At 37.1% G+C, this 12,193-nt stretch overlaps 1 protein-coding gene across 2 annotated transcripts in view; it reads left to right on the top strand.

The window, feature by feature from the left end:
- Positions 1-12,193, top strand: part of RNF13 (ring finger protein 13) — a 46,928-nt gene that overhangs the window by 16,748 nt on the left and 17,987 nt on the right. For both annotated transcript variants that reach the window (XM_030028517.2, XM_041126934.1), the window contains exons 5-7: positions 3,566-3,653; positions 5,527-5,617; positions 6,990-7,095. In XM_030028517.2, coding sequence (XP_029884377.1) covers positions 3,566-3,653; positions 5,527-5,617; positions 6,990-7,095 — 285 coding nt within the window. The remainder of the gene's footprint in view (positions 1-3,565; positions 3,654-5,526; positions 5,618-6,989; positions 7,096-12,193) is intronic.

Below are 12,193 nucleotides of genomic sequence, written 5' to 3' on the forward strand. Positions count from 1 at the left end.
ACATCTTGGTTTGCCACATGCAGTCAATGAGTGTTCCTTGCAGAAAATGGAAGATTTGTACGTTATCATTGAGGTATTTCCATGGTCAGTTCTTTAAGGATTAAGTTATGCTAGCTCTGTAAGTAAGCATTTTTTGGTTATGTTTTATATTTCATGTAATATCCACAGAAAAGTGGATTCCCACACATTTCTTTATTAGACAAAGGGCAAGGTAGAAAGTGGATCAGAAGTTCCAAGGTGAGCATGGGTATCTGTGTACTCACTGGCCAGTGAATTCACTTTTATATTATGTTGTTAATACTATCGCAATATTGTGTTATGTAATTTCCTACATACTACAGCATTTTGCCCTGAAGTTTCTGCCAGGGAGTGGCATGTGCACTGAGATGTGAGTTATATTACATACCAGCTACTTGACAGGATGTAGATTTTAACAAAAACTGGAGTTTATTTCAAAGTCCCATCTTCTTCTGTTTTACATTGAAAACTGCAAATACAGATGCATTGCTGTTTCTTGGTTTTTATTATGTATGAGTCTTTACTAGGCCAGAAAGAGTCTCCTCTTCCCTTCCATCTCTCTCATAGCATCTAGTGATTTCTTACAGGAAAAATTGTCACAGTAGGAGAAGGGTAACAGCCGGAAGCAAGTAGAAGCAGTTCAGAGCCTTTTGGAATGTCTTCTCACTTGTTACAACTGATTTTTACTGCTGTCTGTGTTGGTGACTAGCGTGGGAAGGGACTCGTCAAGAGAGGGTGGTGCTGTGCTTTCAACTTCTGCATAATTACAAAACTTACTTCTCAAGCCTGCATTTAGGGTCTGTTCATCAGTGACTCTGAAATACGTTGTTGACATCATGTAGGAAGCATCACGTATTTTCTGCCGACTTAAAAGGTCTGTTTGGCAAAATAAGCATCATGTAAAATTGTGCTACAATGGAAAAACTTATTAGAATGGTCTGGGATTATATGTAATTTAAGTAAATGATACCTCGCTATATTAAAACTGCCTCTTAAGGCACAAAAGCCAGCAAATACATAATTAAACTTTACATCATTTTATGTATGCACTATGGATATTTTCTGTAGTGAGATAATACTGGCCGAACTCCCAACCATGCATTTATGTTTACACCTAAAACTGATTTTTTTTTTTTTTTTTTTTTTTTATATTGGGATTTCTCAAGGTGTCTGTGTTTTCCAATAACGTTGTTCTGCTGTTTGGAATATAGTTGTTAGGAGTATGGGGAGAAAATCTGAATTGAAGGCGCTCTGAGGCATGTAACTGTTGAGTAAAGAGTTGATTGTCTTTTTCTTGTAGTGGAAAGCTACTATGCTCCAAGAAATCACTTCCTGAAGCTGTACCATCCTGCTTAGATATATCCTAAAACTGGGTTAATGCTTCAGTTTTGGTGCACAATTAATGTTTTTGTCTTTGGGACCCTGGGTAGCGAGGGTGACCTTGCAACTTCACAGTATAATTGAACAGGCAATTGCTACTGCTTTTTGCAGCTAGATGGTGTCGTTAAGCCTGTGCTTGTTCATGGTAGCTTGTGCAGAAGGTGCCCGGCTGTGATTGTTGTGTTCGTGTCACTCTTTACTCGAGTAACCCTGTGTCAGCTGAATATCCTGTAAGCATATTTATGTATGGTTTTACACAAACACTATAATTTTATAATCCAATAATTAAACTAAGAGTCTATGTTATATGTAAGTGGCAAAAGTGTGTAGGGAACGAAAACATTTCGTTAACTAATATAAATTATTTACTACCTGTCCTGAAGGACATATTTCAATGTATAATGGACAGTTAATAAACACTGTTCGGGACATGATCTTAAAGAAAGAAAACAAGCAAACAAAAAAATTAATACTACATAGTAATTGTCACTGATTACCATAGCACATTTATGTGGATATGAAGATTAAGAACCTGTGATAACCAGGGAGCTTTAAAGCTCAGATCGCCCAATGAACTTCTGTATTCCTTTCTTCAGTTTCAGCACTTCATGATTTGTGATGTATGTTGTCTATGATGACTCTATTACTGACTGCCATTCTGTGTCACAAGCTCAGATATGTAGATGTTCAATGTTTTTAATCCTTTCCTTGTCTTACTTTTGACGGTTTTATTTAAAATTCTTAGGTTTTTTTTTTCTTTTTTGCCTATTTTTGCTGTTGTGCAGCATGCAAGAAGGCTTCATATTTCAAGCTTGACCTAGAGAACCTTTTTTTAGAAAAATCAGTGGAAGTTTTCTAACTTTACAACTCATGTTCCTCATTATTGTTTGTCTCCTAAGAAGAGAAAGGGGGAGTGTGTGTGTGATATATATATGTGTGTGTATGTGTATGTATACACATATATTTTCCCCTCTCCTAACTTTGAGGGTAGAGGTCTTGAAAAAGAGCACCAGAATTTCCCCTAGGTTTTTCAGATCTGGTGCTGATAGTCTGCTGTAAAAGAGAAATGGTGGTGATTTCATAGTGAATTAGTGTGGGACAGGGTTCCATAAGGTTTGTTTGTTTGTATGTATGTTTGTTTGCAAGGGTGGTGCTATAGTTGGTATTTGTTGACTGATTAATAAAGCTGTCGTGATGCCATAATATCCAAATGCTGCAACTGTTCTCCAGTTTCAAAGGTATTTAAAGCTGTGATCTCTTTTTCGGTTGTACTTAATGATTGGTTGTTTGCCCGTTACATAAATATGTATTTGCATTACAGTCTTATTAAATACATGCATCTAAGTGGAAATAAAAGCTATCATCATGTCCCATACTAGCTCAGTTTGGAGCAAGTCTATCCGGCTATAGCCAAACTTATGTAGTTTTAAAGAGGAGTTGAATACAGGTTGAAACCCAAATCTTCCTCAAGGTTCTGTGGTGCTTTTTGCATTTTGTGATGAGTTTTTGTACTGTCGTGGATGCATTAGAAGCAATATCTAAGATGAATAGTTGTAGCTTAGTTATGTTTACATTAGTGATAGTCACTGCAGCAAGTGCCATTTACGTGGACCTTAGGCTTTGCTTGTATTGACAAAAAAGTCAGTATATATCAGAAAGGTAACTGGTACACAATACATTTATAGTTTTGTACCAATATTTATAGTTTTGTACTTTTCCATGAGAAAGCTACTGATACGTGGGCTGTCAAGTAAGGTATTTCCACATCTCTAAAGACACAGAAAAGATAGTACTGATGTGACATCATAAGCTATCAAGTGGTAATTTCTAGTTTACCAAAGTAAGTTAGTGCCTTTATTTTCAATTATGAATAAATATTATTTTTATACACCCATCAAAATTTTTTAATCCTGTTTTTAATATATGTAAAAACTGTTTGTCTGCAGACAATATTAAATTATTTTTCTGGAAAAATAACATAATTACATGAGTGTAAGAGTAATTGTATGATTTTATTTTGAAAGGTGACACTTGTTTTATAAGTGCAAATGATGTTGCGCTAATATCTATTAACTTCCTGAAAGTGTACCTTGTCTTAAAGAGGACAGACAGGTTAGTGTATTTTGAAGCAGTAGTCTTTCTAATAAGTATTTTGTATGGCTTACAGGTTTTAAATGCACAGAGAGCTGGATACAAGGCAGCTATAGTTCACAATGTTGATTCTGATGACCTCATAAGCATGGGATCCAACGACAGTAAGTACAGGTATCACTTCTTCTCTCCTGTTTGAAAATCATTTCACCCAATAAAGCCTACAGTATTAAAATCAGTATAAAGCATTATGATGGGCTCTCACATAAAAAATCCCAAACAAAAAACCCCCACCAAAACAAAACAAAAAACACCAAAGAAACCAAAACAACAAAAAAACCCACCACCACCAAAAAAAACCAGAAAAAACCCCACCCCAACCAGAAATCCTCCTGCTTTTGACATTTGAAAATGGGAGATGTTCATGTAAGAACATACATGTATACTTGTGTATTATTTGTGGCATTAGGTTTGTATGTTCTCTCAGTGTTTCTTTTGTTTTTCCTTTAAATTTTAGTTTGATTGTTCTGGGTTAAATGGTTAAATTTATGAGATAGAGTTACATGACTGATGAGGAAAATAGCTGATGTGTTGTTAATTAAGTAGAAATATAGGAAAAGTAAAAAACCCTACTCTTTTTGGAAGGAAATCAAACTTTAAAATATGACTTTTTAGTATTTGTTAGTGGTTCCGTTTTGTTGTTGCACTGTTGAGTACATTTTTCTGTTCCTTTGGACAAATGGATTCTAATTTCATATGAATACATACTACATGTACGTATTTTCAGTTTTTCAGTTGGAAAAAGAATGTTTAGAGACCAGTGCACCATTTTCTGATTGATTCTGATGCTAGCTCTTCCAATGTTAACCTTTCATGGAGTCACTATGTTCAGAACATCTTGTAATCTAGTCATAATGTTGGTTTTGTTTTATGGTATGTTTTTTTTGTCTATAGTGCTGTTATGACTTCCTTTGTGAAATTTCTTTATTTTGTCCAGTTTTTGAGCTTGTTCAATATGGAACAAGAACATAAATGAGAACAAAAAAAGTCTTTCCAAGTGGAAACACCATTGAGTAAACTAGGAAATGAACTTTCAACAAACTAAATGGCCTCTAAGTAGCCCAGAAAGCTATGTGAAAGTGGTTTTAATGAATTCCCAACCCGTATGAATCTTATTTTCAGGTTTCACTGAGGAATCAAAATGTAGAACAAGTTCACAACAAATGCAGACTTGCGTAGTGTGAGGTGACATTAAGCCACATATGCTTTTGCCTTGGGGAACCTGAATGCTTTCATATTGACTAAACTCAGGATACTTTGACCCTTTAATGTGAAGTGTAAGTCAGAGGTGCAAATCAATATAAAATGAAGCCAAGGAGAAGGTTTTCTAGAATATGGGATTTATCTTTCAATAATTTTTCATTTGTGCTGCATCTTCTAAGCTTATTATTGCCTTCAGTAGTAAGCAGAGAAGGGGGAGACAGTTCCATCCAGTTTCTTGAGACTGAAATAAAGATGTGGGATTTGTTTATTCTCTTTCTTCTTTTTGACCTTTTCTAGCCACAGCTCTTTCCAGGGTGTTCATTTATGTTTAGGGTGAAAAGGAGGGAAGAAAGAATAATTACAATTTACAGTACGAGTTCACCAAATCACATAAGTTGCCAGAAATTCTGGAAATCAATGGAGCTGTGTGACTTTATGAAGTCTCCGAGTAAGAATGATATTCTGGTTAAACTTATTCTGATGATGCCTCTTTGTTTGTCAAAATACTTTGGTTTTATGCTCCCTTTAAATATTCCATTAAGAATTTTGATTTCTGTACCTGCAATCAAGTCCTTAGATATTCAGCAGGAAAAATAATACCGCTTCTTATATGTTGTAAAGGATGTAGCATGCATGTGCGTCAGTCTATATGTCATTATGTTAAAATACGTCTTCATGTTGTGATATTCTCATAATGTTCAAGTCTTATGTCTTACGAGTGCCCTTAGAGTGTCTGCATAGTAATAGTTTTATTTTCCTGCTCTTTTTATACAGTTGAGGTTTTAAAGAAGATTGACATTCCTTCTGTCTTTATTGGTGAGACATCAGCTAATTCTCTTAAAGAAGAGTTTACTTATGAAAAGGGGTAAGTTGCCTCATATGCAGCTGTGTTATTCCTTGCATCAAGTCATTGCCTCTTTTTAATATTTACAGATTTAAGATAGGATGTTGTGATGACAGAGGCTATAGGTATTCCAGGTGAAACCTTGTGCCTGAGAGCAATGGGCAGAAAGCATTTTAAAAATTAATATAAATTGCCTTCCTGCAAGACGGTTGCGGTATATTTATCAAATGTTACTCCTTTAATTTTCATCCAGTGTTAAACGTATGAGTTTAGCTAATGATCTAGGAATCACAGAAGTGTTTGTGAGAGTATGTGTATTTCAGGTCTAAGGATGTGTTCTTTTTACAGTATATGTCAGTTCTCATTGAAGTCAGATGCTGGTCTTTAAAAAAAAATAATTAATCCTTTATTGATAGTTCTAGAACAAGTCAGAGAACTTCCTGTGTTAGGTGAATCTGCAGGATGCGTTTAAGATGATTCTGACGGGATACATGATTAGGTTTGCACTGCTTCTGTTCCACATTTAAGTTTAAAACTTTAAAAAAAAAAGCATTGCAAGGACAAGATAGTTAAAATATATAACTTGAATAGGATGGAAAAGGAGGTGTGTTTCCTATTACTAGCCTAATGATCTTGCTTCTTCAGGTCTCTCTGATGTCCTTTCACTAAATTAATCAGAAGAACAAGATTGTGTCATTCTTAAGTAGACACCTTGCTGATGAAATTACTTGATAAGTCAAGTGTGACTCCACATGAGTAGTGGTTATAGAACTAATAATACTTTTCTACATTGTGCCTTCTCAGGTGTTTCTGACTGCTTGTGCCAACAGAATAATAATGCAATTTTACTTCCTTAAGTATCAATAAATACTAGTATTCAGATATCCAGTTGCCAGCATCCATATCAGGTTCTCTAGGAAGATTTTTGGTTGTTGTACTGTAATTTATTGATTCTCTAGAGGACAAAGGGTGCACTTTACCATGCTTCATGATTTGAAACTAAACCTCCCATATAATCCAAAATGCTTTAGCAAATAAGAATGATTTTGCACTATCTTTTGATTGTCATGTTATATTTTTCTCATTCTGCTATCAAAGCAGCTATGATGTTGTTTTCCTGGTTGCTTTAGATTTATTTATGATTTAAGTCAGTAAGTAGTTGTAACTCCAAAAATGTTCTAAGAAACATTGTTTTATCCTTTTATTTAATTGACTTCATGTTATGTGGATATCAGCTGAATTTTCTATGTTGTTGTGCACAGGTAGATATTCCTTTAGTGTGTCTAGTGATGACCTTTTATTTTAATGGGGTTTTTTTCATTGTATTTATTCTTTAATTCGTTGTTCATTAAATTCTAACCTATTAGAAAGTGTTATCTTTTTCTCCCCACAGTGGCCATGTTGTGTTAATCCCAGAGTTCAGTCTTCCTTTGGAGTACTACTTAATCCCTTTCTTAATAATAGTAGGGATCTGTCTTATTCTCATCGTCATATTTATGGTAAGTTCCTTCTTTTAATAAGATTTTTTTTCTTTCAAACAAATCATCGCAGAAATGTCACTTACTGAAGTTAAATGAAGGGGTATAGTAAAGGAACAGCGAAAGCTTTGTGTACTGTACGTACCTATACCATGCTTACCTGTAATCCTTTATTTTCTCAGTACAATAAACAGGTGCAGAATTTTGGCAAAGGGATATCAGGAGCCCTTAGGATGTTCTATCTGGCATATAACTACTTACAAAGAATTGTCCTCACTGCTACTCTTCTACCACACAAGCGCTTTCTTTGTTGCCCCATAAAGAATGACCTGTCCTTGTGCTCTTGGACACTGAGAGTATGTCCCACCTCACCAAACTTGTACTACTTAATAAACGTTAGTTCCGCTGTTCCACAGTGCAGGTCTCACCTCTTTTTACTGCAGGTATAGTAATCAGTCAGCAAGCTCAGAACCTATTACAGCATATAGCATGTATCTTAGAGCATATAGATTACCTATAGAGGTTCTCAGTTGGGCACGTCTCCTATAAAGGTAAAATAGTATAGCTATGTATTATTTCAGAATACTGACATCCCACTTTTTGGAGTCTCTGCTGGTCTCTGACCAATTTATTATTTTACCTTTTGTTAAAAATCAAGTAATGCATCAACTGTTCTATGACATTTTCTTAAAATGCTTCTTTCTGTGTTAGTGGTTTTTGCACAGCAAGTTATGTATTTCATAACACTTTAGTGTGAAGTGGGCTTTAGCATAAATCCTGGGCACGCTTGGCACAATCCAAATTGCAGCAGCTGTCTGAAAACAAAGCAGAAGCGATCAACTCGAGGTGATGTAAAATTCACCAATGCTTTTTCTGACCTTATGGTGATAACCTTGATCATAGAGGACTTTGTTTCAGTTTAATTAGGTGAACGTATATCCTTATCTTTGTATCCTGGAGGTCAGCAGTTTGAGGTAAGAAAAGATGGTATTTCTAAAGGAGAGTGGTCACCAGGGATAGTATTCTGTGAACATCTGTTGTTCTGAGACCATCAGTATTCCAACTTGAGCTTCACTAATAATCTGCTTATAGTGCATCTAAGTTGAAAATTCAAGCAAAATATTGGTTATCTAAGAAATGGAATGAAGAAGGCTATGAAAGTAGTATCATTTTGAAAGTCATAAGTACTGGCTTTGCACCCTGTCAAAATATGGTGTGAAGCACTGATCCGTCATTTTTCGGAAAGGTACTAATTGGTGAATGAAGAGAAAGGCAATAAGAATAGTTAGGGGGTCTCTTTTATTAAAAGAGCGATTTAGAAGGTTACTGTTTGTCATGGTTTAACCCTAGCCAGCAACTAAGCACCATGCAGCTGCTCACTCACTCCCCCTGCCCTGAGTGGGATGCGGGGGAGAATCAGGGGGGGCTAAAAAAAAGTAAAACTTGTGGGTTGAGATAAGAACAGTTTAATAGAACAGAAAAGAAGAAACTAATGATGATAACACTAATAAAATGACAATAGTAATAATAAAAGGATTGGAATATACAAGTGATGCACAATGCGATTGCTCACCACTCGCTGACTGATGCCCAGTTAGTCCCCGCGCGGCAATTCCCCCAGCCCCACTCCCCCCAGTTTATATATTAGACACGATGTCACATGGTATGGAATATCCCTTGGGTCAGCTGTCCCGGCTGTGTTGCCTCCCAACTTCTTGTTCCCCTCCAGCCTTCTTGCTGGCTCGGCATGAGATGCTGAAAAATCCTTGACTTAGTACAAATGCTACTTAGCCACAACTGAAACCATCAGTGTGTTATCAATGTTCTTCTCATACTGAACCCAAAACATAGCACTATACCAGCTACTAGGAAGACAATTAACTGTATCCCAGCCAAAACCAGGACACTGTTGAGAAAACGAATGAAGGAGGGGGGACATACAAAAACTGTAATCATGAGTGTGAGCTTGACTTTTATCACGACCACTACTGTGGAAATCCAGGAACAAAAGAGGTGGTTTTTACTCTCAGGATATTTCTTCGTATTTTGCTTCAGAGTTTTTCACCAGTTCAGCTGCTTTTGTTTTTAGATGATAAGTTAGTTGCAAAAATTTATCATGGACTTCAGTGCTGTCATCTTCAGGTCAAGAAATGAACTGAATTACAGACTAATTTGCACAATCACTTTAGCAAGGAACTGGAGTTATGTAACAAACACAAGGCTAATCCCACTGAAAGGCCATCTCTCTTTAGGATTGCAGATGTTCCCCTCACTGTGAAAACAGCAGTTTTCTGCACCAAAAGAGGCATTACAAATGTTACAGGAGTGAGCTAAACAAATTTGTAAAGTGTTTGTCTTTAGGGCATAAGTGAGTTCTCTCAGCAGCAGCCATAGAATCACAGAGTGGTTTGGGTCAGAAAGGACCTTTAAAAATCATCTTGTCCACCCCCCCCGCTGCCATCAGCAAGGACATCTTTCACTAGACCAGGTTGCTGAAAGCCCTGTCCAACCTGACCTTGAACACTTCCAATAATGAGGCACCCACAGCTTCACTTGGCAACCTGTTCCAGTGTCTCGCTACCAGCATCATAAAAACTTTCTTCATTATATCCAATCTAAATATACTGTCTTTCGTAGATACTGATTCTTTTAAATTTGCCTTTTAAGAGCTGGATCTTTTTGTATCAGCATGCTGATGCTCTGAATTAAAACAATTCTTTACTTAATATGTGAATTTGAGAGTTCCAGACTCCAAATAAAATATATAGGGAAGAACCATCTGTACAATCCAAAAGGAATAAACAGATGCTAGGCAGGATTAGCTATGAGGAGGGGAAATAAACATTTGGTGAGGAAAATTTCAGGCATTTAAATTCGCCTCCAGTTTCCTTGCTTATGCAGTGGGAGGAAATGTAAAAAAGGGCATGTCTGTAAACTATGATTAAGAATTTATTTTTCCAAATATGTCCCATTTATAAAAGCAAATGCTTTGAGACACCTGAATTTTGCTTCTGTTAGTGTCAATAGGTAGTCAGTGCTAAAATCAATGGTTCTTTCCATGTCATTGAGTTGTAGAGGAAAACCAGACAGGAACCAGGAGAAAGTTCTATTGTATGTCTGCAAGTTGGGGTTACCTATACTATGTGTTTGGACAGATGTTTGGAGGGTTTAGAAAAGAGGTTACATAATGTTGGAAATGCCAAAATCCATCTACGCAGCTCATGTTAAACTGTGAGAGAAAAAAAGCGGAGAGGTATTTGAAATCGTTTTCTAGAGTGTAGTACAAGTTCGAAGGGGGAACAGGATAAGATCAGGCTCGCTAAAACTATGGGGAGGCATGACAATGTTGGATGGATGGTGTGCTGGTGAGGGCTTTCACTCTGCTCCGTGACATACCAAGTACACCGGGGCACGTCTGAAATGTGTTTATGCTAACATAGGCAGTGTGACGAATAAACAAAAGGAACTAGAAGCTTTAGCTCACTCCCAGAGCTACATCATCATTGGCATAAGTGAGACTTAGTGGGAAGAGTCGTGTGATTGGAGTGTTGTGATGGACGGTTACAAGCTTTTTGGGAGAGATAGGCAGGACAGGTGAGGTGGAGGGGTAGCACTGCCTGTAAAGGAGGGGTTGGACTGTACAATGCTTGCAGTTGGGGATGAAATGGCTGAGAGCCTCTGGGTGAGGATTAGAGGAAGAGCTAATAAAGTGGATGTTGTTGTCTTTTTTTAACACCAGTGATGAGCCCTGGGACCCCCAGAGCCCTGGGTTGATGGACTGTGACTGGGGAAGTGATAAGCTCCCAGGTGACTTTGAACTTGTACAGGATTTGCTGCTGCAACTGAATGCACATAAGTCTGTAGGGCCTGATGGGGTTCATCCCAGGGTACTGAAGGAGTTGGCCGATGTTATTGTGAGACCTCTCTTGGTTATTTGTCAACAATCTTGGGGAATTTGGAGAGGTTCCCATTGACTGGAAGCTAGCAAATGTTATTGCCCTTTTTTCAAGAAGATGAAAAAGGAAGACCCTGGTAATTATAGGCTTGTCAGTCTCACTTCATTGCCTGGTAAAATTATGGAGAAAATTATTCTGGGAGTTCCTGAGAAGCACTTGAAAGACAATGCGGTCATCAGTCAAAGCTGTCATGGGTTCACGAAGGGAAATTCAGTCCTTACTAACTTAATATCCTTTTATAACAAGGTTACCCACCTAGTGGATAAAGGGAAGGCAGTAGATGTGTGAGGTTGTGGGTTTTTGGGTTTCTTTGTTTTTGAGTTATGTTTTGGTTTGAGTTTTTTTTGTTGGTTTTGTTTGTTTGTTTGTGGTTTTAAGCAAAGTTTCTGATACTGGCTTTTACAGTATCCTTCTGGACAAAATGTCCACTATAGAGCTAGACACGTACACAATAAGGTGGGTGAACAATTGGCTGAAGGATTAGGCTCAGAGTTGTAGTAAATGGGGTAACATCTGGCTGGCAGCCAGTCATTAGTGGTGTTCACCAGGGTTCAACTTCATGACCAGTTCTTTTCAATGTTTCTATCAGTGACCTGGCCACAGGAGTTGAGTACACACTAAGTAACTTTGCCAATGGTACTAACTTAGGAGACGTTGTTTCCCTTGAGCATAGAGAGGCCTTAATAGAGAGATCTTGATAGATTAGAGCACTGGACAATTAATTGGTGCAGTGAACTTGATCCCAGGGAGGTTCCAGGTTGGATTTGGTCCTCGTTAATTTGTGGTTTCGGCCCTGCTTCTTCCAGGAAATCTTGTTTTTAATGAAGAAATGAATGTGGGACACTCTGATTGTGACTAAGTATCTGAATTACAGCAGAAAATCTGCAGTTTATGCATACAGCTCATAGTTTAGCTGGGGTAGAAAGAGTCTGAACTAACAGTTTAGATACAAATATGCTTAAAAATTGAGGCCAGGTGTGATGCAGGATAAATAAATTTTATTTTGTCAAAACCAATTACAGTTTCAAATGGTCCTATTAATATTTGTCCATAATATACATACATTCATACTTTTAAAAAAATAATCTGAAGTATATCAATGCCTTTCAGGGATTCCTGAAGTGAGAGATATTAATGCTGTTATAATATTAATATTGTCTCAA

The sequence above is a fragment of the Aquila chrysaetos genome, chromosome 10, assembly GCF_900496995.4.
Source record: "Aquila chrysaetos chrysaetos chromosome 10, bAquChr1.4, whole genome shotgun sequence".
Classification (NCBI taxonomy): domain Eukaryota; kingdom Metazoa; phylum Chordata; class Aves; order Accipitriformes; family Accipitridae; genus Aquila; species Aquila chrysaetos.